The following is a 27979-nucleotide window of genomic DNA, read 5'->3' on the forward strand; positions in this document are numbered from 1 at the left end:
AACTTTTTGTTATTTTATTAAAAAACCCTATAAAATCAATAATCACTCATAGATTTTGATTGCAGTGAGGCACTCTTTGACAGTATTAAATAATGCCCCTTTGGACTTTTAAAAACATCTAAACAATTCCTGACTTATAAATAAAGACACATAACAAGAAAAATCTATTTACCATAGTACAATTTGCAGTTTAGCCCTAGGCCACGCAAATGATTGTGATTCTTCAGCATGAGATTTTTCAGCTTTCTAATCTTAAGAAAATAAAATACAAAGACACATGAATTCTTGATCATTGGCTTTTCCCCATCGGACTGAATCATCATTGGTCACATCTCTGCCAACAACTGCGCAAAATACAGTCTTGTGTGCAGTTTGGATCAAAACAAATAATGGCAGGTTTTCAAGTTTAACACTCAAGGCTAACGTGTCTCGCACGCAGCCATGCTAAAACATTTTTTTGCATTGCCTTGCATTGAGTATCTTGGCTGCAGGATCCGCCTCTCAGCTGACCCATGGACTTTATCTTCAGACGGACTTTATCTTCAGATGGACATCAGACCGGCAGAGTGCAGCACAAAGGCCACAAAAACGTTGTGAAATGTGTGGAATCCATTGGCTCCAGTTTAGCTTGTAGTGTAAAGAGAAATTCCAGCTCACACAAAGCTTTCTTTTGGCTTCTCCATATTCTCTACCTCAGACAGTGGGCTCAGTAATGCCATGTTGACCCCCGTCTCTTTACGACGAACGGAGTTGTCGAAGTGATCGTCGCTTTGGTCTTTGGCAAAGTTAACAAACACCTGTGGATGGGGAAGAAAAATGTTTAGTCACACACCGAATCGAATCGAATGTTAAACATTTCTGCTATGGTATTAGTTTATGGCAGAGTTTCTCAACCTTTTTGACACCAAGGACGCCCTATTGTATTCCGCAATATACAGCCCCCCCTCCCACTTACAAAAACTCAATATTTCTACACAATAAAATATTTTACAACCTGGCAATCACTGGGAAAAGGTTTATTTATTCTAAAAATGGCCAAATAGTCAGAAATATTTTGTTTTTTTATAAATGTATTTCAATGCTTTTTTGTCTAATTTCAAACTATTTCTCATCTCGAGGACCCGCTTCTGGGCCATCGACCCCTTGTTGAGAACCACTGGTTTATGGTATTTCCATTCTGGAAATGGTTATGGGTATTGCCTGTTTTTCTCTCTTTTCTCCAGCAGGGTTCACTACACGCATGAGAACAGATGACAGGCAAAGCTTTAGTGTTGAAAACGACCCTCACCTGGTCAAGAGTGGTCTGTGACACAGAGTAATCTTCTATCCTGAGAAACTCTTTGTTCTTAGCGAGGATGCTGAAGATGTGGGCGAGGGACGTGAGGGAAGAGGAGAGCTGGTACTGGAGCATGTTTCGATGTTTCTCTTTCAAAGTGCTGCCCGGTAGCTCGCTCTCGATAAACTTCATCACAGGCTGAAGGTCAGGATCTGGACCGGCGACCCTCAGAATGATGGTGTATCCATCACCGAATCTGAAAAATAGATTTCGGGGATATGAAGAATGAGCAAATCGGTACAGTCACACATATTCTCTACATGGGTATTTTAGTTCATTAGAAGTTAAAAAGAAACAGAATTTCCATAGCTGCACGTTCGGGTTTATAGGACATTTGCAAGTCATGTTCTCACGAAATTATTTGAGAACCTACCTGTTCTTCAGGTGTTGGACGCTGCCCAGACAGCGGAACCGGCCATTCACCATGATGGCCATTCTGGTGCACAGAGCTTCACATTCCTCCATGCTGAGAGAAAACAGCACAGGTTAGCACGAGTGCCCGTAAAGAGAGGACACATAGCAAAAACACAAAGTGTTCACCAAGTTTTCTAATGCTGTCGGCACATTGAGTGTTAACAGGTTTCTAGTTGCCAGATCAAAATGCTTCATCAGGTTTTAAAAGTTTAATGTTGTTGAGGTTATCATGCTTCTTGCTAGCGTGCTAACAATACGCCTACAACACGAATACTCCGTAAGTCAAAGGTTTAAACACTGCTAGTATTTGCACATGATCTCATTCAGCATCTGGAAATATAGAGTGAGTTTTACCTATGTGAGGTGAGCACAACAGAGCGGCCCTCTTTGATGACACTGTGGATGCAGTCCCACAACGCCCGCCGGGCTTTGGGGTCCATGCCTGTGGTGGGTTCGTCCTGTAACCATGAGACAGCGGGTTAAACAAGAAACACTTAACAGTTACATCAGTGGGAATAAAGCCATCCTGCTCCCTAACACGTGTGTTCAAGTGAACCAAAACACACTTCTGACGTTCAACATGGAGATTAAGCGTTCACAGCGTGGCCTTTGTGTAATCGACACACTATGTGGACTTATAGGCAAAGCGTAAGGGGTAATTCAGCTCTGGGGGTGTTATGATGCTGAACGTCTTATACAAGCGGAAGAGGAAACCCAGCCGACAGCGATCTTATGATCCAGATTCATGTCGATTCATTCGCAGTCATTCACCCATGGAGGCACAACACTTGAGCCAGGTGTCCATTTATCTGTGTGTGTTTGTGGAAATACACGTACCAGGAAGATCACCGGAGGAGCTCCTATGAGAGACATGGCAGTGGAGAGTTTGCGCATGTTGCCACCGCTGTAGCTTCCGGCGTATTTGTCCACATACTTCACGAGACCCAGTTTACGGATTCCCCATTCGGCCACCTGTACGAGAGGTAAAACATCTACTAAAAGGGCACTTTTCACCGCAGAATCTACAGTATTCAAGTTGTCATTCATATTGTCATCCAACTTTTATTTAAACAATACCAAATGTTTCACGTTGTGGTCATAAGAATCTTTTGTTGTATTATAGCGTTAATATTGTCATAATGTTTATAACGGTTCCTAAAATAATCTAATATTTTTCATTTGGTCTTGTAGAAACGTGTCTTGGATTTGTACGATTTTCCATTAACAAGAATCTTTACAATATGTCAATATTTATTGTGCTTTCTGTATTATTCTCACCTCACAAACTTCCTCCTCAGGTACGCCACGCAGAATAGCATAGAATTCCAGGTGTTCTCGTCCGGTTAGGAGGTCATTAATGGCATCAAACTGAGGGCAGTAACCCATATTCTGATGAACTTCATCAATTTCTCTGAGTATACTGAAAAACAAACAGCATGCACCAATATCAATGACAGGTTACTCTAAATAAATGAAATATGTCAAGCTATATATATGTCACGACGTAGTATATGTTGTTTATGGAGATGAACTCACCTCTTCCCTGCCAAGAAAGCTTCACCTTTAGTCACCACAGAGTCACCAGTCAGCATTTTAAAAGTACTTGTTTTTCCAGCACCGTTGACACCGAGCAGACCAAAACACTGAAACAGAAACGACACAGCGGTCAGATTGTGCGTTTATAGAAGTCAGCAAGAAGATCCTTCAATGGCTGTCATGAATTACCTCTCCAGGAGGAATGCCTACACAGAGACGATCCACGGCAGGTTTCTGCTTCCTCTTATACACCTGTAAGACAAAACATGAAGGTTTGATGAAGGTCTCTTGTATTCTTTACAATGTACATTTCTTTTCCATTGCATACAGTCTCTATGCCAACATGAACCACATTTTACATTATTTTATATTTTGCATATATTTAAAGGGATATTTCACCCTGTCATCATTTACTCGCCTTCGAGTTCTTCCAAATCTGTATAAATGTATTTGTTCTGATGAACACAGAGAAAGATATGGAGGAATGCTTATAACCAGACAGATCTCGACCCCCATTGACTCCCAAATTACTTCATCATTTTTGTTGTTGTGTTGAACACAAAAGAAGACATTTTGAAGAATGTAGGACAGCAAACGGTTCTGAGGCACTTTTGACTGCCATTGTATTTTTTCCTACTATGGTGGTCAATGGGGGTCGAGATCTGTCTGGTTATAAGCATTATTACAAATATCTTTCTCTGTGTTCATCAGAACTAAGACATTTATACAGATTTGGAACAACTCGAAGGTGAGTAAATGATGACATCATTTTAGTATCCCTTTAAATTTATACAGGTGCCATGTGATCCTGTTGTCTTCTGACCTTAGTGAGTTGTCGAAGTTCCAGAATGTCTCCTTGACCTGCTCCACTGACAATCCTCTGCCTCTCTCTGGCAACATCCTCATCTTCTTCTCCAATCGGACTCAGCTTGGCACTAAAAGACCTGCAAAAATGGTTAACCAATTGTTTTAGATGTTTGAGATTAACTGGTGCACACAGTTCCTATAAACTGGATTTCATTGTGGCTATATTGATGATACATACTTGGGTTTAAAGAAGAAACGGTATTGGATGAGGACAGTGAAGACAAAGAAGACGACTCCTTCAACGGCCATGGCAAATAGATTCTTGCCCACCATGTCCCACTCCAGCGGAGAACGGAAACGGTTCTCACCTGACGCAAGACAAAAATGTTCATCGTGCCCAAATTCTCAGATCCGTCTCTTAACATTTAGCATTTTAGCTAGTCTTACCAAATCTCTCCATGGCGTCAGCCATGGCTTGATTCTTCACCATGTCAATGAGACCTCGCCCGAGGCAAAAATGGGGGAAGATCAATAAAACGTTCTTCAAGATGTCATTAATGCCACCAATCTCCTATAGAAGACGAGAACCAGTCAGAAATGTGCATGTGATGTCACTTTCACACTCCTACACTTTCACAGAACGAAGAATTGAATTCTTACGTTATTTCCAAACAGCTCCATTACAAAAGTAGAGATGCTGCCGTTGATCCCAATGAGAATGTTGACGCTTGTGAGAACCACGTAAGCTGTGCTGGGGATTTTGAATAAGAAGGATGCTGGGTACATGAGAGGAGTAATGGAAAATCTGAGAAGACAAACAAAAATCATGATTTTCAATTGATGTATGGAATATATTTTCATTATCGTCCAAATAGCTTTACAGAAATGTGCTTTACTTACCCATAGAGAAGCAGGAGAAGAGCGAGAACGGGCAGGTTGGTGGCAGACACATATGATTTTTGTTGGAAGCAAACAAAGATCAAGATGACCAGAGTAGCGGGAACGACGTAATTGCACTGTATCGATAAAAAGAACTTTAGATTATAAGCATTCTTATTTGGAGAGAGGTGCATTGTGGGATACGGATGAGGTGCAGCCACTGACCATATCCCAGAGAAAGTTGGCAAGCCAGTAAAGGTATGGCTGAACTCCACTGATAAACTGCATGTGCTTGGCCTTATTCACTCGCTCCTGAATGAGGAAGACGACGAAGCTGGCGGGAACGAAGGACATGGCGAAGATCACGCAGATGGACACCAACACGTCCACAGAGGTAGTCATTCTGAAAAGGCATAAATGATTAGTAAAACCTAGTAAAGCCCTATTTTTATCAAGTAAGAAAGTATAAATTACGTTTTTTGCTTACAGTGCCACTTGAGAGAGCTGCTCCTTGGTCAGATTGAGCGGATGGTTAAATGCAGTGATGCCAAACTGATGGGGGTCTTTACCAGGTGGTAAGTTGGCACGCAAGATACCGTTGTTCATAACATTAAGAAAAGCTCCAATACTGTGCCAGCCCTTGTTATTGAACCATATCTAAAAATAATAAAACCACCCATTAGAAGTTTACAATACAATGCAATATAAAAACTTTCAAATGTATTAGTCACTCACCTTGACATTATTTTTGGTGTCCAGCCCATTGATAAAGGCAGACAGACTGCTCAAGAAACGATCGGCTGCAGAGCCTGAGTTCTGAAGATTAAGAAACACATCATGCACTGTTCCCGAACCCTGTTTCGGGACTGTTATGAAAAGCTTTTGTGTTTTGACTTACCTTCTTCAGCTGAAAGATCTGCCTGACCCGAGAGATTGCATCATCGATCTCTTCAGCGGGCGGAAGGACCTGAGTGCTTCTAGCGCCCAGTGAAAATCCTCCGTACCTGAATTCGTTCACCCAGATTTTGTTCTTCAAGCTGTGCACATAGAAACGTTAATGAGCACATTAAGGTTGAACCGCGAGCGTCAAAACCTATGAATGCACAAATAGGGCCTCGACGTACCTTTTCCCAATGATCTGCGCGTAGGTTTTCACGAGGTAGTCTGAGATGTTTCGTCCTGTCAGATTTTGGAGGGTATCCATTTGGCTGATCTTAATCTGTGGAGGTGAAAGTCCGCCGGCCCCTGCGGGGCATTCTGGGAGCATCTTCTTCTTGCCATCACAGCTGCACTCACAAGCAGGAGACGGATTGTCCATGGTCCAGTTTGACGTCCGGAAAATGTCAGAAACACTCTCTGAAACTTCTGGAGTGGACCAGTCCTCATCGCCCATCATACAAGGTGCGTCACTGAAAAATCACGACAGACGATTCATTTTTTTAAAAGTTATGAGCAGAAATTTACTTCATTGCAATCTCATTTAATATAGAAGTTACTTACGGAACGGGTTCTCCTTCCATGCATCGTGTTCCAAAACCAGGGTCATCCAATAAAGCGCTGAGTAATTTTTGCGTGCTTATGTCATCAGGTGCATCATCACTGAAACCAGATGTGATACTGAATTAGTCTAAATTATTTTGTGACATTTCAATTTAAATGTGGACTAATGGTGTCTGTATGTACCTGATGAATGTGAATTGCTCCTCGTACATCCATGGGTTCAGAGCCAGGCTGGGATATTTTCCAAAAGGTGGAACAATAAGACTGAAAACAAGAGCGATGCACACGAACACAGCAGGAAGAACAATCTGCAAGAAAAATATTACGTTTATCAAAACCGGGCTGCGGTGGCTGCATGTGTATTTTTCATTGACTACATTTCCCATAGTTAAGAGACATTTATTAACCTGCGCAAAGAAGCCTTTCCTTGACCGACGAGCGTATAGGAATCTCTTCCATATTAAAGCCACAAACTGCTGCCTCTTTAGACTCCAGCCTTTCACTTGATATGATCCTTTACCGCCAGAAACACTCAAATAATCGGTCTCCTTGGATTCTGTGAGAAAATGAATAATGCAAGTTAAGAAACATCGCTTGAAAACCAATAAAAGTAAATCAACATGATAGTAATACTTTTAAAAAGAGAAGGATACTTTTTGTAAAACTTTTTTTGGAACCTTACTATAATAAAACTACACCGCCGCAACGAAATACTAAGAGACCATTTTAAAGACCCTTTTCAGTTTTCTCTGAATTTACTCTTTATAGGTATGTGTTTGGGTACAATGATTATTTTGTTTTATTCTGTAAACTACTAACAGTATTTCTCCCAAATTTCAAATAGAAATATTGTTTATATTTTCATTTTGTTGCAAATAATGTAAACAAATAATGTAAACTATTTTTCAGACCTCAAATACTGCAAAGAAAACAAGTTCATTTTCACATTAAAGCAATAGTAATATTTGTATTTTGTTATGTGATAACCGGGATTTTTATGACAGCTTTCATGTTGTCAATCTTTCACATTGCTGTTGGATGACTTTGTCACTCCTGAGGTTTGATTTAATTTAAATTTAACCAACAACTGGACGGGAATTGCCACAAAAACAATCTAGAAATGATGATTTCAAATGTAAATTACATTTTTATTTTACAGATGCATTTATCTAAAGTGCTACAGTGCATTCTAGGTAGGTTTTATATACATGTTCCCATGATCCGTGTCAGTACAGGAATACTGCAGAAACAAAAAATCTTTTTTCGCCGGTGTACCTGGGTCAGCATCAGAATCATTGCTGTCAGAATTGTCATCTTCAGTTAGGGGTTTGAGGCAGCTCTGATGGTCCGCACCAAATGCATGTTGTCTGCGTCTGCGTATGGGCAGGGTTCCATCTATAACGAAAACAAAAACACGATACAATCTTTGCTCTTTACACTGCCTTTGTACTTTGTACAGTTTATTCAGGCTATAAATGAGCTAGAAATATACCAGAGATTTCTGTGTCAACCCCGCTATCTTTTGCCACTTTAAGGAAAATCTATAAAGAGAGAGAGAGCATAAATAACTTTCATAATATTATTATTGATTGCAGATAAAAGGCGAGACGGAGTACACTGCACCTCTTCAAGTGTGGTATCTGAAACTCCATAGCTTGAAATGCCCAGGTCAGCAAGGCGGTCATCCAGGTCTTGGAAGAGTTTAACAAAAGCACCATCTTTGGCAGACTCGTAGGGCAACACGTATGTGATCTCGTGACCAAGATCCTCCACCATTCGGGCAGCAGTAACGTGCTTGAGGATCACACTGGTGATGAGGGACACATCTACAGGAACGACGGGAGATTCAGGCCATGCAGTTCCTGCATTGACATACAGACAGTAAAAAGTCAAGTTGGCGTCGGTGCATAGGACTAACTGAAGATTTACAAAATGCTGAGGTTTGGTGGTGTCTCACCAATGGCTGTGGCGGCTTCGCTCTCCTGGTCGCTTCCAAGACCAGCATCTGAACTGCTCTCTGATGCGTCGTCTTCCTGCCGAACCAACGAAACAATGGTTTGATTTAGCTTAACCATTTATCTATTCTTCGTTAAGTTTACTTCATTAAGTACTTACTTTCTTCACAAAAGACACAGTGCTGCTTGAGTTTCTGCAGGAACTGAGAGAAGGTTCTGTGTTCCTTTTCACCAGAGTAAGATAGTATCCCGTTCCCAAGTGCGTCTTCAGAAAGAGAGAGGAGCCCACGCAGCAAAGCTTTCCATGGGAGATGATGGCAATGCGATCGCCCAGAATGTCCGCCTCATCCATGTGATGGGTGGAAAGGATGATGGTACGACCTAAAATAGCCCAGAGTGGCCAGTTTGGTCAGTTCTGACTTTATAACGAAATATTATAAAAATGAAAGGGTGGATTACCTGCACGATATTTTAGAAGAAGGTCCCAGATGCCTCTGCGAGCATAAGGGTCCACACCGGCAGTCGGCTCGTCCAGAATGACAACCTTTGACCCACCAACGAACGCAAGGGCCACGGAGAGTTTCCTCTGCATACCACCTGTGACAGATCACAAAAAAGAGAATGTAAGTTTGCATCCAAACCAATACTTTAAAGTTGTACTCATATTTTGAATGTTAATATTTTTTGTTTTCATCATTTTATCATTTTTATTAATAATACTTTTGCAATTTTATTATAATTATTTTTTAATATTGCATTATATATTTAATTAGTTTTTATTTCAAGTTAAGTGAACTTTTCTTGTATTCCATCAATTAAAATTCATTTAGTTTTCAAATAATATTTTATTTGATGTCAAATGTTTGAATAGTTTTAGTTAACTATAAGAACCAAGCTCTAAAGATCACATGGTCACACACCTGATAACTGGCTTGTCCTCGTTTTGCATTTATGTGGAAGGCCGGTGTCGCTCAAGATCTGCTCCATCTCAGCCTTCACCTCCTCCTCTGACAGACCCTTCAGACGAGCGTAAAACCAGATGTGCTCCTCCACTGTCAACCTGACACATCCCAAGACAAGCCAAGACAATATTTCAACTATCATTCGCAAAAAGCATGCATCAGTCATCATTCAGTTTGTGTTTCTTAAGAAGGCACTTACATGCTGAAGAGGACGTTGTGTTGTGGACACACACCGAGGCTCTGTCTGATGGAGCTCAGCTCTGAACGGATGTCTTTGCCCATGATGTAAGCGGTGCCAGAGGTAGGAGGGAAGAGGCCTGTCAGAATAGACCTGAAAGCATTGCATGGAAGGATGTGAGCTTACAGTAGGGTCAGTTACTGTGAAATGATTAACATAATGCTCTTTATTGACATGTGAACTTACATTGTGGTGGTTTTTCCAGCGCCGTTGTGGCCGAGGAATGAGGTTATCTGTCCCTCATAGAAGCCGAGCGTCAAACCGTCCACCGCCAACTTCCTGCCGTGACGATACACCTTCACTAGATTCTTAATGTAAACTCCAAGCTCAAGGTGAGTAGGTTCCTCTTCCATGCAAACGGCTTTAAAAATAACATAAGTGTTAAATTCATGCTCTTGTTAATCCTGGTTTGAACACACTTGAAGCATGTTGTGGTTACTAGCCAGAAGGTGTCTGTTAAGGGCCGTTCAGATTATAACGATAACTATAAAGATAACTGTAACTATATTTGCTAAGAATAACGTTATGTTTATTTTAAGCCTGCGCGCTGCAGTGTTCTCAGTCACTAAAATGAATGTAGATGTTTCGTTTTCATTCCCGAACGTCTTTTCTCCAAAATATGACAGCAAAGGCTGGATGCTCTCTATGAAGGTTCAAGGTGCGTTCATGACGTAAAGCATAGATTTTGCCATCTTGCTGACTCATAAGCGTTACAAGTATAATATCCCGCCGTAACACACCGCTTTCCGACCGCTGCAGGCTTTAAATCTGACATGAGAGCCACGTTGCGCTCACCAATAGTCAAATTATCCGCCTGACAGTATATTTTATCGTTCATCCGCTGGAGAAAAGATTGTTCTGAATGTGATCCCAACGATATCGTTCTCTGTATCTATATTGTCATGGTGTGAACGCCGCTATTCTCCCAAATTAAGATTTTTTTTATATATATAAATAGTTATTGATATAGTTATCGTTATGATTTTAACGCCCCTTTATAGATGGAAAACCCTTCAACAATGTTGAGAATTGGCTAGAAAAATGTCCAGAGCTCAACATTTTTGCTTAGTTTTTTATTATATTATATTTGTATTCTATTATTTTGATGACTGTTATTCCAAAATGTGGAAAACAGTAAGAAATAAAAAATGATCATGTTCGGTGTATTTTGAAATGTGATATAAACTTTTAATCATTCAAACGCTTTTAATAAATGACAAAAGAGGAGCTCCTACCTCCAGAATTGCCCTTCTTTCCATGTATAGTGGTATTCTTTGTGTTCTTCTCTCCAAACCAGTAGGATTTAGTGAACGGGAAGAACCAGGGCCTGGGAATGCCGTACTGTCCCGGGAACACAGCCTCTATGTACCAGGTCATGACGCCGTACAAGAAGGCATCAAAGTACATGAGTAGGAGGCAGGTGGTGAGGTTGTAGTCATCTTCTTCCATGGGGCTGGAGAAGAGGTTGTTCCATTGAATGCCAATCCCCTGCTCCTCAAACAGAGCGAAATACTCACAACCAAAGCCAAACGCCACTGGAGACAGCAAGCTCTGCAGAGACACAAGATTTACAGTCAGGCGGAAGTAATGAGACGCTTTCGTCTTAAAGGGGCTTTTGCATCAAAGTGATTTCGAAAGTTTGTGCATTAGAAACATTCATTGCATCTGTGAATCATCCTAGATAAAGAAAAAAATGTCTTATGTAATACAAGATAACCTAATCTCCTGGTGTCTAGCACAGCAACAAACAGCAACTCCGCACACATACTGTACATGTGCACTTTGTAATCAGGTTCTTGATGTAAGAAGTTATAAACTCACAGCGATGACTTTGGCAGCGAAGCCCACGTAGTCTTGCCAGGCCACGCAGAGTACATAAGGCAGATAAAGGGTGAAGTATATAATGCCCCCGCAGGCGGCTGCCAGGTTTGCACGAGCGAACGCCGTACTGATGAGGAAGCACTGCATGATGGTTACAACGGCGAATGATGCAAGGAAGAGGAAGACAACACCGGGGTCGCTGTATGGCAGGAGATTACCCATCTGTGAAGAGGATTCAAATGAATAGCATTAGTACCATTTTGTAACCTATAAGAAAGAAAATTATAGTTTAATAGCTCAATTATTTTTCCTAGGATTATACGGAGATCGAAAAGAACCGTTTGCTTAAGTCTCATCTGCGTCTCAGATATTTCTACTGAGAAAAAAGTCCAGAAATGTCACAAATGTCTCCATTAGAGTTTAAGTAAAGAAGTCAACAATGGTACAAACTGAACTCAAGAGTTGTCAAGTCTGCAATCAGATGTCAATATTGAAGATCTCAATATGAACTCAAACATTTCTCATCAAATTGACTGAAGTCCAGATTATTTTATGTCTACAATAAATCTACATACATTTTACACCTCCATACTGTACTCTTCATGGATGTTTTTAACAATTGTCTCGTTTGTTTCTATTCCACTGAGTCGTTTTTGGAGAAACATCTGAGACGATACTAAGATAAAACACAACTGAGAACTCTATAAAATCTCCAGAGCTGAGAACCCCTGAGCAATAACGTTTTCCTCGGAGAAGAAAGGTTAATTTCATGATCTAATTTTAGTTTACGCTTAAAATACAAACCAAGATCTAAGAAAAATAACTGAATTCAAATTGAAATGAGTTGTATTTTTCTAAACCAAAAGAAACAAGTAAAAGTATATATATTTGTACATATAAGATTCATTAGATTATGTTACTTTTGTTGCTTTAGGAATTTTTTATCAATAACATGAATGAAGTTATAGAGGAATAGTTCAGTAAAGAACGTTTTCTGGTTGAAACAGATCTTAAGAGAAATATGTGTGATGTATTCCTTTAGTACCTTGAGTAGAAGAACCAGCAGTCCTGCACTGACCAGTAGAGGAATCAGACTACTTATGAACCAGCTGAACCACAAGATTCCATTGTCCAATCCCATAATCCTCATGGTCTCCTTGAGCCGGGCCTCCTTCTCATAGACGACACCTTTGATGATGATAGCCACCGAGTACATCCAGGCCAGAGTCATGAAGAGAGGCATGGATCGACTCATAATCCGGAGAAAACTACAACATAACAGCAAGGTCAGAAATCTGTATAGTTTGTTCCCCGTGTTTTGTGTGTGTGTGTGTGTTTGTGTGTACTTACATGTCATCTACATAGCATGGGTATGGCATTTGTTGGATATAGACACCTGTCTTCTCTCTTGTCCCAGTAAGTGCCCTGATAATACTGTGTTCAATAACATCCTGAAGGTATGAAAATCCTCCCCAAATGTACCGGAGGTCCTCAAAAGGGTCAGCCCTGGGACCAGGGTCCCAATACCTGCCATATAGACGGTCATCGTGAGCATTTGACTTTAGTCACACTATTAAGTCTTCAAAGTTGCAATTTTGTGCCATTAAGGAGCTTTGAGAAAGAAAACATTGACTCACCCATCTTTAATCTTGTTCGTGCGTTCCACATTGTCGATGTCCATGCGGATCTTGTAATTGACGTGTGGCGGGAGCTCTGAACTGTTGGGGGGTAGATCGAGAAACACAATTCCAGCCCAGAACTTTCTGTTATCCAGCAGACCCATGGATTCGTTCACCAGTTTCTCTTCTGTGCTCACTGGTTCCAGTTTATCCAAATTTACACACTGGAAGAAGGTCAATTATATATAAATATGTTTTTTTTATTTGTTTCATTTGGCATCATTTTATTCCTGCTCTCTTTGACCGTATCGGACAACTCCCCAGTTGAGAATCAACATTTGCTGGGTAAAGTGTAGGAGACAAGTACAGAAAAAAAGATATTCCCCTACCTCCATGAAACGGGATATGCTCATAATGGCCTGGTCTGTCTCGTTGAAGACATCCCTCCACGTAAATGCCGTCCCGTGGGGTCGTGTGTCTTCAGAATGCTTGGACAAGAAGCTTACAACATCCTCCACACTCCACTGTGTACCGGCCAACTGAGCACTGAAGAAATTCGCAGTGGCGTTGTTTCGTAGAAGAGTCTGTGTTTGGAAGAACAAAACATTGAAGATTAAATAAGCACATGGATCATGTCATCATATTGCCAGATGGTGGCAGTGTTGAGAGTAAAGTGTAACGTACCCGAATTAGATCCATTTCTTCACTGTTCTCCATAAAGTTCCAAACCTTTGGCCGGCTTTCTTCCCACATTCCTCCTAAATCTCTAAGAATTCCGAGCTCCTGAAATGTCTTATTAACCTGGAAAAGAAGACATGAGAAAGTTAAAAGTGTGTCAAGAGCAAAACAATATACACAAATACGAAAACTGAAGTGTCATGGGTTCAATGGGACTTGTTTAAATGACAGACTGACTTAGGTTTGATATGGTTCATTTAAAATACGATTCACTGATTTATTCATTCAAAAGATTCATTCATGCATCACATGATTTGTGTAAGATACAAATAATAGATCGGTTCATGTAGAATGTAGAATTTGATCCGTTCTTTAACGCATCATATGGTTCATGTAGGGCGCGATTCATTGGTTTATTTATGCATCTTAACATTCATTTAGGACATGATCCATTGATTCATTAATGATTCATATAAATCATGTAGGGAGTGATTCATTGATTCATTCATGTATCATATGTTTACATTTTGTATTATATGATACTTGGTTCATGTCATATGGTTCATTAAAGTATTTGTATGCATAGATACCTCATGAATGATCTTCTGTGTTGCAGGTGTATGTGGAGTGTAGAGAATCTTCCCCATCAAAAGGGGTTTTAAGGCTCTCCAGATCATACGAGAGATGGGGTTGGTTTCCATGCTCTTCATCATGTTGTTGCAATATGGAGCTAGAATTACAATTTGAGACAAATAAGCTTTTACTAGACAGCAATAACGTAAAACATATCATACATTTATTTGATTTGATTTTTTTATGCGCCGTGATCATATTGTGCACATTGAAAACCATGAGCATTTGCTGATGTAGGTTTGACGTACTGGAGGTGTTGTCATATATGGTCACCGGCTCATCATCGCTGTTGTTGTGACTGCCGAACAGTGCCTGGAAGTTGCTGTCCTCGTACCAGTTGAGGGATTTGATCTTAAGGCCGCCGCCCTCCGGGTGTCCACAGACGATGCGAGACACAGCCTGGTACATCAAACTGGGTGAACCTGTGGCGTTTTCCGTCAGAAATAGGATCTCGTTTCGCAGATCGCTCCAGCTTCTCATGCTGGCCAGCTGTGGGAATCACAGGGGTTTACCATCTTATCAGTGCCAGGTAAGAATGGCTGATATGCACTTGTATTGAATTTATTACCTAGGAGGCTTTATTAAATGGGTGTGTCTAATTCTGCATTGCGCTGGTGCATGTTTTTTTAAGAGATTTGCATATACTGCACGTCTCTTGGTCACGTCTCTCTGACAGACTTTATAAGGGAAAATGTCATTGTTGTGCGTTTTAATGCTAGCCTTGCTTTCCAAGTCTTCCAAGTCCTGCTGGCATTGCCTAACTCATGTTTGGAGGCGGAACATTACAATCACCAATCCAGAGAGTAAATGCCCAGAAGGTCTGTCAAACTGAACCGCTCGCAACAACTTAATAAACACACCCTTGAAAAGCTGGTTGGGCTTTTTGACCAACACAAAAGGTTCTAAACAAGTCCTTTTTAATACTGGGAGGTGTGTTTCAGGTGGCCAAGAGGAAGCGTTTATTACGTGCTAATCCTTAAATTTTCCTTTTCTCAATTATTTTTCCTAGACATCTGTGAAATGTATAAGGAGAGCAAACGGAAACTTTTGCTTCAATCTGTACAGTTGTCCTCTGCGGATCTTTTTGGCCTTGGAAATGTTTGATACAAAATGTTCAAGGTCATCTTGACATATCTGTATTACAACACTAAAACAAGTAAATACAACACTGCTTTTTCACTCACGGTCTTTTTTATTCACATGTGAACTACATTATTTATTATAATAGTGTTCCATTATGAAAAGAGATTTTTTTCCTGGGTATTTATTTGAAATGAGGTGTGGCGCATGGCAACTGCAGGCCTGCTCAAGTCCAGAATGAACCATGTGCGCCTTACGGATCTGACTCGGCAGCCGCGTCACGTGCTTCTTGTTTCGTGTGTAATAGTGCAGAAGGGACTGGGGAGGTTGCCAAATAGTTTGCCAGTTGGGTACCTCACACTTATTCGTGTTATAATCCCTGAAGTCTTAAACATTTAAATGTAAAATGAGAAGAGTTTTTTCGGTGTAATCTTAACAGAGCTCTAGGTAACATGAGCGTTGTATTGTCATGCCAACACAGTAAAAGCTTACAGGAATTCAGCGTACGCCTCAAAGAAAGGAGTTGAGTTTAATGTTCTCTTCCGTATAGACCTGGAGCCAAAGGTTTCCCTCTTTGTAGAGCAGAAAACAGAGAAGCTTTTGTATGGGGAGACAAATCACGAACGGCTATCTAACTGTAAACCAGACAACTTTACTGTGGCTTTTAGAAGCTGACCTCTCTCTCTCTCTCTCTCTCTGTATGCTTGTTCAGCTGTGCCTGGTTGTATATCTCTCCAGCTGTGAGCTGAAACAACTTTCTCTTCCTCCCACTGTGCATGGCTACAGCTGGCAACCAAGACAGTACCAAACTCAGTGACATTTCCCACGTGACACCTTTACTGCTAAGTCACAGGCTCAACTGTTGTCCTCATCATTAAATGTCACTGTCTCTCAAATGGGATGATTTAAGCAAATAGTTTGGGTGAGGTATGAGTGACATTTATTTACAGTTTAAGGGGTGCTTTTGTAATACGTTTGACTGTCACGAGTCGTGACATGGGCTGACATTGGTTCATCAATGTTTGTTAAAAGTTAGTAGATAATGTTATATTTACCTCCGCAGCCAGTGATCCCAAACTTTCCAGAAGGTTGTCTGTGGCTTCAGAAACTTGACGGACATCGCTGGCGTTAGTCCTCACATCTGCCTGTAAGAAAAATTCGTTTAAATCAGTTTTAACAGCCCGCAGTGTGTCATCGCACGCAAGTTACATTAGATGACCGTGTGCACACGCAGAACTTTCATTTGGACAGTAAGATTTGGCAAGAATATACAAAAACGTGAAAAAGGTCAACGGTCATACTTAACAGCCATGTTAATCTAATCAAATAATTGCTCAGCGGGTCATTTTTGCACTGCAGGTCACATTGTCCTAAGGTTATTTACAGTATTGTGTAGCACTTGGTTTATATGGCTGTGAATTTAATTATTTTGTTGTTATTAGTGCTGACTCGTTCTCTAAGTATCTCATTTGCATAGCTTTACACATAGTATGAAACATAACCATAATGTCACAACCACACATTCTCTGCACCATCATCCAGAGCCTTTTATTTATCCACAATATATTCATTTATGTATATGGCAGACATTTTTAATCAGCAAACTATATTACAGCGCATTTAAATATATATGAAGAGAAAAAATCTAGTTATTTATTATGTTATCGTATTTGTTTGTGTTTTATTTTGTTAGTTAGCTGTATCTTTTGAGTTATTAAATGAAAAAAAAGCTGCACTTTGATTGATATTAATTGAAATGCACTGTGTTATCTCATTTTGGAACCAAACTCTTCACCTATTTTATCCGTTTTTTGGGGGGGAACTAATGATATGGCTTTACCCACTGGGCTACAGGATCATTGCACTATTGCCGTTTACTTTCCAAGAACAGCATTGCCGAATCACAATCTGCCCTGTGAACAACGTGATCTACGGGTAAACATGACATCTTCGCATTTCTTTCAAATGTTCAGGAAAGCAGAACAGAGGTCCTGAAGCTGTCATTACATGTTGGGAGTTCCAGCCGTGTCTCCGGGCTATACGTTAAGGTGGGTAGGGCGACAGGCGAAAACTTGCATCCTCCCACGCTCCCTCTAACCTTATTTTTTCTTTATCTACTGTGATCCGCTGATGGATTTGTGTTTTTTCATAGCACAGTGCGCGCCAATGATTAAGTCACCTGGTCTTGTTTTTCTGCAGTAAAGGAGCGGTGGATGCTATTGACCTGCTACATGAGATAACATGATGATCTCTGTCCCCTCTAGACACGAGTTGAATGGACTTTATCAAGCAGTTTAATGAATACTGTTCCTGACAACGAAGTCGCAGTGTCTGGTGGTATCCAGTATTCTTGAACCCTTATAACCAGATGTTTTCTTGAAGGGCCCATTTTGTTTAATAGCATCTAATAGTTTTCATTGACTAAATGACAGTTGTCATCCGGAGCATAAAAGGTGTCCGATCTGACACCCTTACAAAACATTATCTGGCAGTACCACGGTACACTGATAAAATGGAATGGCACTGCCAAGAAAATGTTTATTGTATTTGTTTCTATTTTATCTATTTAAGAACCATGAAAGTATTGTGCCGTGATCATTTATGTTATGTTATTTATGCATCTCATTGTATCCAGGGTTGTTTTTGGTTAAGTTTGACATCCCTTAAAACATTTATTATTAGTAGTTTTTTTGCATTGCCGTAATAAGAGGTATATATGTTCAAAAACACAATAATGATTATTTTGGGGATAAGTTATCATAAAATAGTGTCACAATGCAATCTCAAAATATGTTGTATTTATGCATAATATATTTTGTATAGTTATTCAAGATACTGTGTTGAAAAGGCCTGAATCCATTTATCAAAGATTTATTGTTGAATTATTATTGTACCGTTTCTTACCCTTAGAGGTTTAAGGAAATCCAGGTTGGACTTAAAGTGACTCTCAGCCTGGTCCAACCAGGCGCTGGAAGATGAGCAGATGATGTCCTGTGTGAGTCTAGCCACCTCCTCATCCGAGATGGTCACAAAATCTTTAAGCTTGGCGGAGCTGCACATTTCTTTCAGATGTACACCAAAACCTTTGATCAGGACCTAAAACACAAGCAGAACTGATTACTTAGGGCGTTGTGATGAGGGCGAGAGCCGAGGGATAAAGATGCCCTAGTGACCCATGTGTTTCTTTTTAGCAGAAGGACATTATAATGGCTTTAAGCCTAGACGTCTTGAAAGCATTTTTTGGGGCATTTCTGGGGACTGTACATTGTGTAGATAAAAGTTTATGGCCTGAGGGCACATCATACGGCTAACAGCTGTTGATTTACAGACAACAATTGAGATGCATGCTGGTTTCTTCACTTTAACTGATTCCTAAGGGCAATTTAACAGCATGTGGCGCATTATCAAGACTGACCTAGAAAAATAATGACTATGACCTATGTACTGTATGCACTGTAAATATAATACAGCAAGTGTGAGGCTCGGGTCACTGGATTAGCATGAGTACTTTTGAATGCATAGAAGTTGAATGTGAAGGGAAGACGTGCGTAGTATGATTTTACACAAACGTAAGCTTTCTTGCTCACCTTTTCCAGATGCACTTGCGCTTCCAGAATGTTCTTTACAGAATGCTGGGTAAAGGAGGCGTTTTCCCGGAGGAACACGGACAGGGTCTCATTTTCCCGTAGGAAGTCCTTCAGCTTGAAACCTGAGGACAGATATGCCACTTTAGTGTGTGCGTGTTAAGCAGACCTTTTCAAAACCGTTTTACAAAAGCTGCAGTTATTCGTTTTCAGCAACTTGAGTGCCTTTCAGCAGAACCACCTCCACATTTTGGGATTTATTTCCGGAACGCACCCCTTTATCCGTCAGTATGCTTTTATGTGGCGAACCTATACGAGACCTCTGACTTTTGTTTGAGTACATGCGCTCACTTGCTGAGATTTAGCGCAATAGACACAGACACTCTCGTGAGCTGCTTACATTTCATTCCTCTTGGAAAGTTCAAGCGTGTCTGTGCAGGCTGGGTGATGTGCTGAACCTGGGCGTGGAGAGAAACGTCGGTTGATTCATAATGGTGATTCCGTAGATGGGAAGCCTTGATTCCTAAATGCCAAACAGCCCTCCACAAATTCAAGGAAAGGGGAAGTTGCATAAACTTGCTTCTTAAATATGTGCCGTTTCTTCTTTTGTCATATTAATATTATATAAGAAATTAGGTTTTTCATTTTCTAATGGAAGCGTAAGCCAACAGAATTCTGGGTGGTTTCTTAGCTGGTTATTATATCGCTATACAGGTTGTTGTGGGTGTTTTTTACATGGCGAAATAACACTTTATAATATTATTGTCCTTAGATATGTCATGGATCCTTCATGCTTTCCAAGTCTATAGAATGTTTTATCATCCGCCGTAATAAAAGTCCCCCGTTGGGGTTTACTTGAGACCCATGTAGCTCAACACCCCCTCCTCCATACTCTTCAGCAGTATATGCGAAGTCATACCTGTGGATGTGTATGGCCGTGGAAAGTGTGGCCATTCACACCTGCCTAACAAATACCTGTTATAAGCTTCACTCACATCAGCCCAACAGTCTCCAGGTCTTCCCTTCGTGTTTTTTTGGGAAACAAAGGCTGGAAACATGTTCTCTCATCTCGTCTAAGGAGGGGGTGAAACCCCCAGGAGGTGGCAAATTCCTGAACTTTTCATGCTTTTTACAGGGATAATCTGTAAATTTGTGGACCCTGATTTGTAAAACTTTCCTGAAGCAGGTACATGCACGTCTAAACAGAGTCACACGATACATGTTCCGTAGTTTAATGAGTTGCCAGATAGAAACGCGCACTACACAGTGGTGTTACGAAATTCAGGGGATTCCAAAGCTATGGCTGCACATAGTTCAATTGGACAGATATAACTTAAATACAAGCCATGTGATATTTATATATTTCACTTTTATGCCAAAGGACGTACAAATGAGAAAGTGTTTACAAAAACAGACAAATGCGCAATAATATAACTGTTCAGTCATGATTGTTGATTCTTTTCATTATTAACAAACAACTTGAACGTGACAAATTCGCAATTACTAAATAACAATTCTGACTTCAGAAGTGCATGAAAGGGCAACATGAAACCGGGAGGTGCAGAACATCTCGTGATCCTTCAAACCTAATATCCAACTCTCTTTTTGTCTTTTGGCTTTAAAATCTGACCTCGTAATTGTTTTAACGAAACTGTAACTAATGTTAGGAAGCTTTCGAAGTTTTTATCAGCAGTACGTTTATCATAGCATATAATCTAGTGTGAATGGGTTTGGGCACTAAATATGGCCGTAAACCCAATCAACTTGGCTTTTTCATGTTAGTTGTACTCAGAAAAGAATAAAGACAAAATTCAATGAGATCACAGCATGCGGAAGCCACGATAAGCACCAACAATAACCGTATAGTGAGTTCAAAGCATTCCTATTGTCGCACAGATCAAGACACACACAGGTGCGCTGCAAATATATTTTCTCTTCTGATATTCTTCCTCTCATATTTAGCTCAGCATCTACAGCATCGTATCATTACCTTAAAACTGTTGGTAATTCATGTAACTTGGTTATAATGATTCTTGTTTACTTAAAGGAATAGTTCACCCAAAAATGAAAATGTTGTTATCATTTTCTTCACCTTCCAGTTGTTACAAGCCTGTATACATTTCTTTGTTGTGCTGAACGCAAATGAAGACATTTGATTTCATTTGTGACCACGCCATATTGGGTCACCATTGACCCTCATAGTCTTTTCTAATTTTATAACAACTGGAGGGTGAGCAAATTAAGACAATCTACAATTAATTTACCTAGTCAGTTTGTATTTTCTAAGTTTCATCTTGGAATTCTGTTGTTGCAAACTGAATGTACCAATCAAAATCTCTCAAGCTGAATCATAAACCGTAGTTTTCAACATTACACTTGTTTTCATATTATTAAATGTATGGTATAATGCAACGTAAGTCGCTTTGGATAAAAGCGTCTGCCAAATGGACAAATGTAAATCACACTGAAATGTTATCTAAACAACGCACTTATTATCAATAAGCTAAATAATGTCATGTTAAACGGTCTGATCCGTACTTCAGTCCTCAGCTCAATACGGGCAATGTTGAAATTGTAAGTCGAGACATTGTGTGATGGCTTTAAAGCCGATATGCCATTAGACAGGATGATGTGATTAAACCTCACTTAGCGTGAGAAGAGCAGTCTGGATTCGGGACGAGTTGTTTTGCCTACTCAGAAACAGGCAGGTAATGTTAGAAGATTGGATTCTGGGATGTGTGTGTGTGTCCTATTTGCACCAACACAAGCCCTGATACTGACGTGTTATGGCTTGTAAGAGAGATTTGATTCTTTCAGCCACCCACCTTCTTCTATCCAGCTGGAATAGTTCTCCCGAACAATCTGAGACATCAAAGACCGATGCGTTTCGACTTTTATTTTTTTATATTTGTGACCCTGGCTGTGAAAACCCAGCTAAGGTTATTTTTTGGTGATTGCATGTTTTCAACAAAAAAATCATTCTGTTAAGAAATAAACTTGATAGCTTAAATATTGACTGAATAAGGCCATGTCAAAGATTGAAATCATAGTTACATGAATGTTGAAAATCAAACCTCGATGCTTGTTATCTCATAATTAGATTGAGACTTTAGCCTGAATTTCACAAACAGGGTCACGTTTACTTACGAGTTTAGCTGAGTCACTATTGGGTATCATGCAACACATTTGCATGTGGAAGAGGAATTGTTTGCTATAAAGTGAGAAGTACTGTATGATTTCTTTCAGACATAAAGACTATAATTAAACTGGATAGATCTGTTCCTTGATCCTGATTGGTTCATTCTGGATAAAACACAGCATCCATAACTGATCATTATTTTTACGTTACACAGCATCGCTGTTTACTCTTTACATTTTAGGGACTGTTTTCTTGTGACAAAAGCCTAGATTCAATTTATTTGATTTAAAGGTCCAGTGAATGAAATGTTTTAATGGCATCTAGCGGTGAGGTTGTGTGGATTTCAACCAGCGGCTCACTCCACGCCTCCCTTTTGAAGCACTACAGTGGTTGACACAGGACTAAGATGTCGTCTTGTTTTTGGAGATACGTATTTGTCGGTTAAAGGCTACTGTAGAAACAACATGGAGTAGTCCATGCACCTGCGGTGTGTGTAGTTCAATCTATGGTATTAAAAACGTAACGCTTCATAATGTATGGTCTTTATAGTTATGTATATAATATAACATTTCTGTCAATAGATCCTCCCAAAATTACACATTTGACATTTAAAGCAATAAGGGTGTTGTTTTAACATTGCACAGCCTCAACAGTCTAACCGCTTAAAGAAACCGTGATAAGGTTTTGATTCGTGGCCCATGTCCTACTCTACTGTACTCACCGCCCGTGTTCAGTTGCATGTCCTTTACAGCACTGATAAGCTCATTGAATCCATCTAAGCTCCTGTCATTCTGACTATACAGCAAAATCTTCTTGGCATCAGAAAACAGGCGGGAGATTCTGAAAAAAAGGCTGAATTAAAAACTACTACCTGCAGTTTTTAATTTTGCGCTCGCTGACATAAATGACTGTAATTGGCCTTATTAAAGCTGAAAATCTTCAGCTCGGGGCATCAACTTACATGGAGTCATTGAAGTTCCCAACAACTCCTGGAGATTCCCCAGGGGTCGGGTGTCGGAAGCAGGGATTGTTGGCATTGCAGACAATGCCCTGGAGCCAGGGCAGGGTACCCGCGGAGGGCATAGCTTTGTTGGGAAAGTGACCTGTAACATATTTAGAAGTACGACATTAACTTCACATTAAGTCCAGAGATGAGAAGACATTGTACGACCAAGATGTTGACATTGAACATCTGAAAGAGATTTCTGGTAATATCATAGCCCCTTATTTTTTCAGAATAGCGCGCGTGTTATTCGACAAATCCATTTACTTCGTGTATGACGTTGGTCCATATAATGGGGGTTTTAGATGGAACTGATATGCTATCAGATGAACATCCAGCGGTTTAACTCTGGACATGATGTGCCGCATGAGATTTTTGTTATTTGTACATGTTACAGAATTGCAGCCCATCCCTATACACAGATAATGGACATGTACCCAAAAACATCAGTGAAAATCCAACTCTCCATTCCTTAAAGAAGCTATTCTTTAAAAGTGATTACTTAAGTGTAAATCTGACCTATGTCCCCCACCATCCTCACACACAGCAGATGATCATTGTTACTTCTATAATGAGTCAAATATGTTGGCCTGCTATCAGTCAACCTTAAGACTGCCAGCTGCCCGACTGCTGAGCACAGCACAGATAAGATAATACTAAGAGCATGAGCTAATCAATTCATAGTATGTGTAACATACAAAAATATATTTATTCTGAAACTTGTGAATGTCACAAAAATGTCAAGATTATGTTGACTGTACCACATTTAACTGCAAAATCAGAAGAAAGAATGAATACATATTTTTTATTGACACATTTAATGCAAAATTCGATGTGGTTAGACTTTAATAATATTTCTGGGTTTGGAATCTTAAAAATGATTGTTAACTAATTGTTCAAAGTTATTTATATCGTGTAAAGGTTTACAATTTAGCGGCATCTAGCAGTAAGGTTGCGAACTGCAACCTTCCCTCCCGGTGGCTGACACAGAACTAAGTTGTCGTCACGTTTTCGCTTATTTCTTGAAGGACACAACGTATTCACAAAACGCACTCTGTAGAACAGTTTGTCCATTTAGGGTACTGCAGAAAGAACATGGCGAAGGGGACCACCGGTGTATGTAGATAGAGTTAGCTCATTCCTAGGTAATAAAAAATGTATGTAAGGTCTTATTAAGACCTTAGTTATGTATTTTATATTGCATTTCTGTCAATAGATCCTCTAAAGAAATGTGACCTTTAAATCACTTGAGCAATAGATGTTACTACTTGCCCGCAGTCACATTCTATAAGTTTCAAAGCAAAACTATTCGTCCATTACCGAACAAATCCAGAATTTAAAGGAGAAGTGAAATTATACACACTTCCTCCCACAAATGTGACTATTCGGCCGTTCAAATGTCTCATGATCATGACTTACAGTTCCCCCAAAACAGAAGAACCACAATCTGACTTATATCCAAGGTCACGTTATTGTATTATATTATATATTGTAGTATATAACCTGCTTGTATTTTTCTCTTTTGTAAGCAACTTTTGATAAACAAAAATTCTAAATGAATTAATCAATAAATGTAAATGGAACAGAAGTTTAGGGAAGATGCCAACAGTCACGTACCACTGCTATGAATAATACAAGCCACAATGATTTCTATTGTTTAAAACTTGATTATGAGGTTAGAGAGGCAATCGGGCAGAATAAAAGCGAAAGGTAATAAATACGGATTAAAAATATAAACCAGATGCAAAACATCAGGGTTATTAGGGTTACTCTTTTATGTAATCACATCGAGGTCTATTTAATACACACTATTGAACTTGTTTTTATGTAGATTTATTGATGTAGGATCATAAATACTGCTTGAGTTTTCCATTTCAAAAATGTTTAAATGCTTTACCTATTTGGCACTATTTAAATCTCAGCATGCCCTATAATAACATCAGTTTATGTTACACATCATCTCTGACCAACAGAACACTGATTATACAGATATCAGTGCTCATATTCCACGACGATGTGTTAATGATACACCATAAAGTGAGTTCAGTGCCGGGACAATTAGCAGATTTGCACATTGTTTCCTTTCTGTACAGTCATCACTTGAAGCAACTGGGTGATATTCTAAAATCTCACTGTGAATACAATATTGGAGCAATTTACGAATAACAAACAAGAAATTTGGGGAAAAACTATTATTACATTCTTGTGTTCAAAACTGTTATGTAACTACGTTTATAAAACACGCGCACTAACCAACCCCATTACATTATATATCAACAATATCAAATATAAATACATGAAACAAACGATGTTCTTACATTCATGTTGTTCATAAGCTGGGTAGTTCAACCTCACAGTAATCAAGATGAAGAAAATAAATAGAGGCCACACAATCTCCGTCAGCAGTTGTAGCTGTGCAAGGAAAAAATGAAGACAAAAAGAAAACAATCAATATTTTCATTAAACTTCAGACAGTGGCAGTCTGGTCATGATAAAAGCTCTACCTTCACGTCTAAGGTAAAGTTTACTGGTGTGTCATGACATCAAGGGCCATTTTTATTACCAACATTAATTATTTATAGTTGACAGGAGATCGATAAGATCCTCCAGATTTAGTACAAGTGTAGAAACAAGCATCTATTGGGAGTAGTGGTCCGGTTATTTGACGGGTCTGTCTTTAGTAAACTCCTTTCTAGGTAATGCATACTTAAGGTCTGTAAAGAAAATCCTTCATGTAGTGGCATATTTAAATGAAACATGTTAAATATAGTTTATTATCATGGCATGAACCTGATTATGTTGTATTACACTATTAGAAGACATTTTAAACGGTCAACTAGATCATTAAACAAACAACACATTTCTACTTTTCAGTATCGATGCAGTAAGATTCTGTGGAGATGGACAGATGTCTCATGCTGTTCAGAGAGCCACAAGTCCTTGACGGAACAAGCAGCATAATGACCCATTCCAATGTAATATTAAAAAATGTATTAGAAACTTTTCTAACTTAAAATAATCAACATCTTCTTGATATGTCTTTCTAATAATCCTCAAATGAGACCAAACAAACTTTTCATTTCAGATCATAAAAATGCCCCAAAGCCATGAATGAAAAGTATACACGGAGAAAGTCTTACTGTTTGTCTTCTTCTGTAGGTAAAGTTCTTCCACAGCAGCAGACCCAGCTGAGTGGAAACGGACATCTCTACCCAGGTCCCGCTTCACTCTCAGCTCTCAACTGTAATGACACACGGAGAGAAACAGGTCGATGAAGGCATCAAGCAGCCACCAACAGAGCAGCTCAAAAGTCCAGGACAAAGTTCAGCCTCCTATCTGCCTCCCTGCTTGTCGCTCACGTCTCCACTTTCCATCTCTCCTGCCGTGTTTTAGGGAAGGCCTATCTGTGCCTTCCCAGAATCCCTTGAAGCGGTGGACCTTGTGGTGTCAGTGAATCGTCCAGCAAGAAATTTCGCAGGCCATTAGGGTCTCTGGGGAAGGTAGATTCACTCTAAATGCTACGTCTGATCAAAGAGGTTCATTTAAAATGCTAGAAGTCCTTGCTCTATGCTAATGACGCCATTCAAATGCGAATAGGTCAGACATCCACGAGTCATCTACATCTGTCACTTCTATTGTTCTCAGTGTTTATTTCAGAAAGAGTTGTGATTTAATCAGCTAAGAAAGATCACAGATCTCTTTCAGATAAGCTTTTTAGATGTTTTTGTGAGACACATTTTAAAGATCTGCAATCTAAACAAATCAAATAAGTAATTTTTCATCAAATTATCAGAATATGCTTTCCACACTGAAAGTATGGACATACTGTACATACACGCCGTACCACACGGTTTCTGAGAGACCAGTCGCTATTTTTGTGGGTAAAACTGAGATGTTTGTAGGCATCAAAAAAGACATTTAACTTACAAATGAATAGAACTGTGTATTGTCTTTCTTGGATTTCAAACATAGTTCATGAAAGAATGCACACGTCCCCGTGACAAAAAAACGGCTTCCCATATGCTTTCATGTAAATTCTTGTCTTAAGAAAGTCAGAGGTGTTTCCCATGAAGTTTGATCAAATCCATGTGAAATGCTCGAGGCTACTTGTTGGAAAACGTGGACTTTCTCAGGCAGTTGCACAGTTGATTTCTTTTAATGTTACAGACACAGGTGGTAAAAGCTTTCTGACTTGTTTACTGGGTCGGTGCACTGAAGCTTTGTCTGACTGTGTCATTGTTCTTATCCAGACAGAAGGCAACTTAAAAGAACGTTTGTGATCTTTCTCCTCTGATAACGAACGTGTTTATTTTGGCTCTAATTCACAGTTTCCGTTCAAAAAAAGAGGGTTTGTTTTCGTAGCTTTACAGTATATACAGCAGTTGTTATTTTTCGTCGAAGTCGTACTTTGAACGCTGTTATGCGTGCCGCACAATGGACTGCGCTTTCATGCAAACATTCAATCTGACACCTTTTCATTTGTCTTTATAAATACTCAAAGAATCTATTTATGTGCATTATTAGCAATAACATATTGAACTGCGTGTGCTTTTTGCTGTATATAAAAAATCAAGTTAAGGAATCGAAAAGTATCTTACCCAGACAGCGCTAATGTCTTTCTGATGGACATTCGTCTTAATCCTGATAAAAAAAGCTCTATAATCCTCTACAGTCCCGGGACAGTAACACGGCGCCGGTGGCTCTGGTTCGAAGGAGCATCTGAAGGTTTTTTATAGTGGTTTTTATAGCGCAGTCAGTCTGCATCCGCTCTGAGCGCAGGGGTTACTGTCGGTCA

General features: G+C 39.7%; 1 protein-coding gene across 1 annotated transcript; it reads right to left on the reverse strand.

Annotated features, from left to right (window-relative positions):
* abca1b (ATP-binding cassette, sub-family A (ABC1), member 1B) lies at positions 1-27978 on the reverse strand. The gene is made up of 47 exons (XM_079480210.1): positions 27783-27978; positions 26325-26425; positions 25503-25596; positions 23143-23284; positions 22903-23021; positions 19046-19167; positions 18363-18554; positions 16514-16603; positions 14627-14867; positions 14336-14475; positions 13752-13868; positions 13457-13651; positions 13086-13291; positions 12799-12975; positions 12494-12716; positions 11449-11670; positions 10863-11178; positions 9814-9988; positions 9589-9720; positions 9348-9487; positions 8887-9024; positions 8588-8808; positions 8430-8505; positions 8096-8334; positions 7965-8013; positions 7748-7867; positions 6880-7028; positions 6656-6780; positions 6473-6571; positions 6097-6381; positions 5871-6009; positions 5708-5788; positions 5460-5629; positions 5198-5375; positions 4994-5109; positions 4754-4898; positions 4541-4664; positions 4332-4461; positions 4110-4230; positions 3476-3538; positions 3287-3393; positions 3029-3170; positions 2588-2722; positions 2105-2208; positions 1710-1802; positions 1289-1532; positions 1-797 (listed from the first exon to the last, which is right to left on the reverse strand). The coding sequence occupies exons 2-47, from the start codon at positions 26388-26390 to the stop codon at positions 654-656; spliced, it is 6846 nt and encodes a 2281-aa protein (XP_079336336.1). The 5' UTR covers positions 26391-26425; positions 27783-27978; the 3' UTR covers positions 1-653.
* Between the last annotated feature and the right edge of the window lies 1 nt (position 27979).

Source organism: Barbatula barbatula, assembly GCF_947034865.1.
Source record: "Barbatula barbatula genome assembly, chromosome: 18".
Lineage (NCBI taxonomy): Eukaryota > Metazoa > Chordata > Actinopteri > Cypriniformes > Nemacheilidae > Barbatula > Barbatula barbatula.